The following is an 8,609-nucleotide window of genomic DNA, read 5'->3' on the forward strand; positions in this document are numbered from 1 at the left end:
TGCCAATCCATGATAGCTTTTTGCATGTATGCTAATGGATAAAACTACCTTCTTATTGTAACAATGAAATCATTCCAAGAGGATACAACCTTAGCATGTTTCTTCATGTCCTCTTGAGTTTTGGCTTCCAACCAAATAAGTGTTGAACCTTCCAATCTAATAAAAGCAAACTGAATCTTGGTTTCATGATATTTCATCCTTTGTATCCTGCAATAAAATTCAATCTGGTGAATCCAATTATCTAATCTCTCTACATTTACCTCTCCATTGTACATAGGCAATTCAAACTTAATATCAAGCTTAAGTAAAGGAGTTTTACCATGACCCCTTAGGGAATTTGGAGGTGTTTGTGAAAGGGTAGAATAAGTTGAAGATGAGGATGAGGATGAGGATGAGGATGAGGATGATGGAGGTGAAGGTGGTGGTTTGTCATCATTCCCTCCATTCCCTTTTGGAGGCTTGTCTCCTTTTCCTCCATCTCCTTTTGGAGGCTTTGAGATCTCTCCATACAGTCTGGAATTCCTTTCCTCATAAGTAACCTTAACCATCTCAAAGAATGCTTTTATGAAAGTTTTCTCATCTTCAAACATCTCTTCAAAACCTTCTTCATGTGCCATGACTATTGAAGCTTGATATGTGTTTGTTCTCCTTGAAACAATTTGAGATCTTAGCTCCACAAGTTCTCCTTCTCCCCTTTTGAGCTTCAACCTTGAAAGCATCAGTAAAACACTTGCAAACAAATCAATTATTCATAATAACCTATTGTTCTGATACTAAAATGATCCGAATGTGTAAACTTGAAGATTTTTAACAATTTGCAAGTTAAATTTATGTGTTTTGGGTAGAGGATCAGTTTACTAAACACATAAATAAATAAATTTTAACCACAATTTATAGCCAAACAGAGACAAAATAAGCATATTTGAAACACATAACACAAAGCATGATAAAGGAGTTCACCCCTCTCCTAGGCTACATCTCCCGGTCCAACCTCCAATGCAGAGCCTCTTTCATTAAAATGATCAAAAGTGCGTTTATATGCATTTAAGTAACTAAAACATAAAAAGTGATGTCTCCAATGCATCCAGCACTATCAAAAACCCCCATTTTAGTTATTTCTACACCTCATTTGGCCAAAACTTGAGTAAATTATGACTATTTCCAAATTTTCCCAAATTCTACAGCTAAACATCCTCCAATTTGGCCTAAACCTGGCTTGAGCGCCCCAAACCCAAAATTGGCACACAATTTTGGCCTACACTCATGCTCGACAGGTGAAATTATAGGACGGTTAGTTCGCCCATTTTAAAGCCCCATGTTCCGAAAATCTGGGTCACGTGGTGTGCATATGACTAGTTTAGGGCCGAGATTCCAGGGCCTATGTGCCAACTAATTTAAGCCCTCCTCTTGGTGCGCACTCCTAATCGCATGGTCACCCTGTGACCTGGGGCTGACCCCCTTTCCTATGTGTGCTCTTGGTTCTATGAAAACCATATGGCCTTGAGGTTAGACCCCTTAGGTTGGACCCCTTCACTCTTGCTCGGTCTAAGCACTAGTTCCCGTGTATGGTTTGGGTCACGGGCTGTGGTCGTGGGTCAAGCTAAGGTTTAGCCCATTGGCCCTCCCACATGTGGTGCCGTGGGCACTGGGGTGGCCAAGGGCTAGGGCTTAGCTTGACCCCCTTCCCCCAATGGCACATTACATACACTTTATATATCATTTATCTCCCATACTAATCAAGAACCAACATAGGTGGGTTGGTGGAGGGCTTGGCTGGCAGGTGGTAGGTCTCGTGTTCGAACCTTGTGGAGGTCATAATTTTGTCACGAGTGAGTGGAGGCCGCGTGGCACTCCTTTATTGGGCCACATCAAAATAACCATTAACCAATAAAAAATCATCATTCCATAACCAATCAAAATGGGACAAATGATAGTCAATGACTGGTCCACTAAATACTTAGTCAAACCTAGTCAAATGCTCAGTCAGTGACAAATTGCAAACACAATTTTGCATGAATGAGTGGAGGCCACGTAGCACTCCCTTATTGGGCCACATCAAAATAACCATTAACCAATAAAAAATCATCATTCCATAACCAATCAAAATGGGACAAATGATTGTCAACGGTTGGTCCACCAAATACTTAGTCAAATGCCTAGTTAGTGACAAACTGCTAACTGGGTGTACCTGCAACCCACACATTCAAATTTTTTGTTGTTTCCCAAATCGATCAGAACACGATATATGGAGCATCTGATATCAGTTTTGAGTGAAACAAGTTGCATTGGATTCATATCACCGAGATCTATCCAGTAGTTCAGGTTTCAAGCTTTGTTGCAGAGTTTGAATTTTGAGCACTATTTTGATCCCCTAGATAATTAGTTCTTCAATTCTCATTGCGTCTCTCTCATAAAAGGTTTTTAACTTTTGCAGTCTATTTCTTAGGTGTTTATATGTTCTTGTATTTGAGATGATCAACTTTGTACCTCTATTTATATTTTTGCAAAATCTATTCCTTATGTAACTAATTAGCTGAATTAAGAAACATTGTTGTATTTGAGAACATTAACTTTGTACAACTATTTATATTTTTGAAAATTCTATTCTTTATATAATTAATTGGCTAAACTAAGAAACACTTTCATTTTTGTAATTTTTCTTTAAAAATATTAATTTTCTTTTTTACTCATCTTTAGTTTTTTATTTTCTATATCTCTAAACCTTATAAAAAACATACAATATGCTACACTTTTTCCGTACAATGGCTAAGCTCACATTGTCTCATATAATTCTAAGCTATTTTATATATGAAAAGTTCATTCCATGAAAAAGAGGATTAAGAAGGAAATACAAATACTAATAATTTATTATTTAATTTTAAAAAAAGTTAAACATTTAATTAAAATTTTATGACTTACTATAAATAGTTTTAAATCTAATTTGCTAAATAGTTTTAATTGATGTTTTGAATTTAAATCTAATTTGCTAAATAGTTTTAATTGATGTTTTGAATTATCATAATATTATTGAAATGAAAGAAAAAATACCTAATATAAATTAAAAAAACATGAGAAAGATGTCATTATCATTAATTAATTAAAAAATTAAACCCTAAATCCAATTTTTAAAGCAAAAGAAACCTGAACAAAATAAATGAATGGGAAAAAATATATTATTATCTTATTACTGTCTTTAAAAAACCCTGAACCAAATATAAATGAATGAGAAAAAATATATTATCCAGTTTGTTTTTAGGGTCTAATGAATTTATTGAAATCACAAGTTTGATGGGTAACTCTTACACAATCCAAGTGCTCTAGAGATTTTTCATAGTGCTAAATCCATATATATAATTAAAAAACTCATTTAAATAAAACAAATCAAAATTCATATTAAAAACAATATTATTTATTTTAATGATTAAAAAAATAACTAAATTTAATTTTTACTTAATTTTGATTATTACTATTGTAATCATTAGTTAAAAATTAAACAAACTATTTAACAATACACTTATTCATCATCAACTATTTATTTAAAATACAATTTTATTTCCATTATTATTATTAAAAATATTTTAGTGTGAATTATTTATTTTTAATTTAAAAATTTATATTTAAAATATTTTTAAAAAATTAACCATAAAAAAAATGTATTTTCAAAACATTTGGTTTTCGGTGTATCTATAAGCGTGGTGGAATGGTCCATTCAGAGGAAAAACCCATCATTTCAGGATAAGCTTGAAACTCAAACGTTTACCAAACCTCGGTCTCTGAAGTGCCGTCGTGAAGATTGTTTCCTCCGCACAAAACGTGTAATTCAGATAAGCTCCATGTGACACAGTACTTTATATATATATATATATATATATATTATGATACCTTGTTTCACTTTTCTTTAAAAGCCTTTAGATTTATTAAGAGAAACGTGATATTGCCCTAAGGTAGATCGATACATCGTATTGAAATCGGAGCTGAGGAGCACTCAATAGATCTGACCCCCCAATATCCTCGCACTGAGGCTGAGTGCGCCACTGCGTGGTGAGTTCTAATGCCGCCTGACTCACCCTATCATCCATGCCATGTCATGTCACGAACGTGTTACTCAACCTTCCACAAACCAACTTGCTGGACCACCTTCGCATCCGAATCTCATTTCGATCAAATTGCATTCTTCAGTCCGCCAAGCATGTATATATATTTTAACTGGATCCTTCTTCTCCATAATCAGAGCCCCAATAACCCCCCATTGTGCGAACCATGGCCCAAGCTCCCAAAAATCTGTGTATCACTCTGCTCTTCATCACAAGTTCAATTATCTATTCCTCGTCCTCTTCGAATAATACTACCAGTAACAATGGAGTGAAGGCCGCATATTGGCCATCAGATAGTATTTTGTCTCCTTCCTCCATTAGCACAGACCTCTTCACGCATATCTTCTATGCTTTTGCGGACTTGAACGACCAGACGTTCCAGGTACAATTGCCTGCCACTGCCGACCCCGCAGCATTCACCTCAACTCTGCTCCAGAAAAACCCCTCTCTCAAGACACTCATTTCTATCGGCGGCGGAGGATCGAATGCCACTGCCTTCGCTTTAATGGCCAGCAACACTTCCTACCGCAAGGTGTTCATAAATTCAACCATCGCCCTCGCCAGAAAATACGGTTTTCACGGCCTCGACCTCGACTGGGAGTTTCCCCAAGACGCGGCGGAGATGAGATACTTAGGCACTCTCTTTGATGACTGGAGGCATGCCATTGATTTGGAAGCCAAGGCTTCGGGTCGCCCTCGGCTCCTCCTCACCGCAGCCGTGTATTTTGCGCAGTATTTCTTCGTATGGGGTGAGAAGAGGGCGTACCCGGTGACCTCCATTGCCCGAAATTTGGATTGGGTGAACGTCATGTGCTACGACTATCACGGCTCCTGGGATATCTCCGCCACCGGAGCTCATGCGGCCCTCTATGACCCCTCCTCCAACATCAGCACCAGCTTCGGAATTGGATCGTGGCTCCACTCTGGGGTTCCTCCCAACAAAGTTGCCATGGGAATGCCACTCTACGGGCGTTCCTGGATACTGAAAAGCCTAGACGACACAGAGATTGGAGCCCCCGCCGTGGCTGCCGGTCCCAAGCAAACCCTGAGCAACGAAAAGGGTGTAATGTTCTTCTCGGAGATCAGAGAGTTGATAAACCAGAAGAACGCAACAGAGGTCTTCGACAAGGAAACGGTGTCGGCCTATTCATACTCTTCAGACATGCTGTGGGTTGGTTACGACAACCAAGAATCCGTGGCAACGAAGGTTTCGTTCGCCAAAGAGAAGCACCTGTTGGGTTATTTCTTCTGGGCCATCGGTCAAGATAACAACTGGATGCTTTCGGCCCGAGGTAAATCAATTGATTACTTATTTACTAACTTCTTGATATTATATTTATGTCCATAGGTGTGTGGTTTATTTCCAAATAATTTTTTTAAAATCTGTTTTCTACTTCTTCTTTTTTCTAATTGATTTAGATTTAATAAGAGTTTTTAATCATACACATGATTCTAGATGAAATCAAAAGTTTTCAAATGAGTTTTCCATTTTATTAACATTATAATTTTTTTTGGAAGTTATAGATAACATTTCAATGAAATTTATTAGTATTTTAATTTATATAACTGCGCTTTATAAAAAATCGGTGTTTTCTCTTCTGATTTTTTTTTGTTTATATAACTGCTACTTAAATTGAAGTTGGCCGGTTTGGTTTTATTTTAATTTTCCATAGTCTTGTTGGTGCAGCTTCGGATTCATGGAATTAAGTACGATGAGCCAGCGAGATACTAGCGAGACGAAGCTATTTCTGTGGCGTTGTGAAGTTTGGAGAAGAGTTTTTATGTTGGAGCACAGGAGTAGATAAATTAGGCACTCAGTTATTACACTTACAGATGTTTTCTCATAACATAAGGTGTTCCTATTTGGATGGCAGTGGGAGTCAAATTCCAACTACATTAAAATATAATAATAAATATAAATAGTTCTTCAAAATTGATAAAAGCATTCATATTAAAAATACTTTTTAGAGTCACCAGGTTTCGAAGACGTGGGTAACCACTTGTAAAAGTCACAAGCTTTTGACAAACTCTACAACCACTTAATTTCATGCCATTTGCTCTCATTTGATTTCAGCGTAGGTATTTTCCTATGTTTTTTGTTTGCAGGATATATTTTCGGAAGAGTTTATTGGAAATTTGGTTAAAAATTATTTCTTTAAATATTTTTATGTTTATATATATATAATTTGAGTGAGTTAGTGGTTAAGAGGAAGTGTTTCTTCTTAAGAGGTTATATGTTAAAAACCAGAGGGTAGAATATGTATGCCTTGGTAGAGTCAAATAGCTCCCTGGAGGTAGGTCCCTTGTCCCACATCCGGTGTTAAGATGGATCTAGGCTGGTTTTAGTGTGTGGGATCATATAAAATTTAATGAACTTCTAATTTATTTTGATCATTTTAAATATGTTAAATATGTCTGAGATTAGTTTGGTCAATTTAATTTAAAATTTGCTTAATTACCTCAATTTGTTGAGATGAGAGAGATTGTTAGTAACTTGAATGATGAAATATGATGAAATACAAATTTTGAGAGACACTGTTAGTAACTTGAATGATGAAATACAAATTTGAGTGCAAACTGTCAATGTAACAATTTTGATAGATAGAAAATGTGAATACTAAGAATATAGTCAATTACAAACAATCTTCATTGCAATCAACCTGAAACAACTATTTTTTTCTACGGTTCCTATTGTCACACCTATTAGTTTTTCCATTTTCTCATAAAAGAGTAGTTGGAATCATAGACCATTTAAAAAACAACATACCTTATGTTTGTTCTTCTCCAATATTAATAGTAGTTTTCTCGAAATTCAATCATTGTGACTTATGGAGTGTTAAACCCCAAATAATTTTCAATCATAGTTATTTTCTATTACCGTGTTTGAATGCAAAGTAATTAACAATGTTGAATGATGGAAAATGGGAATAATAAGAATGTACCCAATTATAAATAGTTTATAGTTTCAAGAAGCAAACATTTGGGGTAAGAAAACATTTTATTTAGGAGGAAAATTAAAGTATTCTATTTATGGTTGAATAATTTTTATGTTCTTACACTGAGAGAGAGTGTGTATGTTTTGGGGGTGAGAAGGAGAGACAAGGGGAGATAGAGATATAGATGGAGGGGAGAGGGAAGAAGAGAGAGGCAAAGACAAAGAGGGAGGAAGAGATATAGATATGGAGAGAGAGATGTTAGAGAGAGAGGGAGGGGAAAGGAAGCGAGGGAGAGAGAGTGTGTATGTTTAGGGGCTGAGATAGAGAGATAAAGAAGGAGAGACAATGGGAGATAGAGATATAGATGGAGGAGGTAGAGATGTGCTTACACTGAAATCAATGCACACTATTAATCTAATTACTTTGAAATTAATGTACATCATACATCTTGTTGCATCAAATCAGAAATTAACATCTACACTAAAATCAATGCATCTAGTGCAAACAATCAAATAGGATTAGAAATCAACATCTATACTGAAATCAATGCATCTAGTGCAAGAAATCAAATAGGATTAGAAATCAATATCTACACTGAAACCAATGCATCTAATGCAAGCAATCAAATATGAGTAGAAATCAACATCTACGCTGAAATCAATGCATCTAGTGTAAGGTATTAAATATGATTAGAAATCGACATCTAAACTAAAATCAATGCATCTAGTGCAAGCGATAAAATAGGATTAGAAATCAATATCTACACTAAAACCAATGCATCATGTGCAAGCAATCAAATAGGAGTAGAAATCAACATTGACACTGAAATCAATGCATCTAGTGTAAGGTATTAAATAGAATTATAAATCGACATCTACACTGAAATCAATGCATATAGTGCATGTGATCAAATAGGATTAGAAATCAACAACCACATTGAAAATCTTAAATATTCATGACTTTCTAGATCTAACTTCTATGTATGTATTTGTCTCTGTGAGATTCTTTCTTCTTCCCTCTCTCTTCACTTTCCATTATGGGTCTACTTCCCTCCCCCTCTCCTTCTCTTTCTTCCCCTCCCTCTCCCCGTCTCATTTTATTTTCCTCTCCCTACCTTTCTCTATAATTCTCTTCTTTCCTCTCCCCCCTGCTATATATATTTATACCTCCCTCCATCTCTCCTTATTTGTCTCTCTATCTCAACCCCCTAAACCTCTCTCCCCCTCTCTCCCCCCCCCCATCTATCTATCTATCCCCCTCCCCCCCTCTCTCTATCTCTTCCCCCCCCCTCTCTCTATCTCTTCCCCCCCCCCCTCTCTCTATCCCCCCCCCCCCCCCCCCCCCCTCTCTATCTCCCCTCCCCCCCCTCTCCCCCCCCCCCCCTCTCTCTATCTCTTCCCCCCCCCCCCCCCTCTCTATCCCCCCCCCCCCTCTCTCCCCCCCCCTCTCTCTATCTCCCATCTATCCCTCTTCCTCCCTCCCTCTCTTTGCCTCTCTCTTCTACCCTCTCCCCCACCCCATCTATATTTCTATCTCCCCTTGTCTCTCCTTCTCACCCACAAAACATACACACTCTCTC

At 37.0% G+C, this 8,609-nt stretch overlaps 1 protein-coding gene across 1 annotated transcript; it reads left to right on the top strand.

The window, feature by feature from the left end:
• The first annotated feature begins 4,214 nt into the window (after window positions 1-4,214).
• Window positions 4,215-6,157, top strand: LOC149141453 (class V chitinase CHIT5a-like). The gene is made up of 2 exons (XM_089446877.1): window positions 4,215-5,386; window positions 5,782-6,157. The coding sequence occupies exons 1-2, from the start codon at window positions 4,261-4,263 to the stop codon at window positions 5,799-5,801; spliced, it is 1,146 nt and encodes a 381-aa protein (XP_089303003.1). The 5' UTR covers window positions 4,215-4,260; the 3' UTR covers window positions 5,802-6,157.
• Window positions 6,158-8,609: the final 2,452 nt, after the last annotated feature.

Source organism: Pinus tabuliformis, chromosome X (genome assembly GCF_031772625.1).
Source record: "Pinus tabuliformis cultivar Carrire ecotype Pingquan chromosome X, CPIR1, whole genome shotgun sequence".
Lineage (NCBI taxonomy): Eukaryota > Viridiplantae > Streptophyta > Pinopsida > Pinales > Pinaceae > Pinus > Pinus tabuliformis.

Excerpts from the sequence above, each read along its gene's own strand:
- LOC149141453 (XM_089446877.1), top strand. The coding sequence starts at position 4,261 with ATGGCCCAAGCTCCCAAAAATCTGTGTATCACTCTGCTCTTCATCACA. Across the intron at positions 5,387-5,781 it reads CTGGATGCTTTCGGCCCGAG|CTTCGGATTCATGGAATTAA; the intron begins GTAAATCAATTG and ends TTGTTGGTGCAG.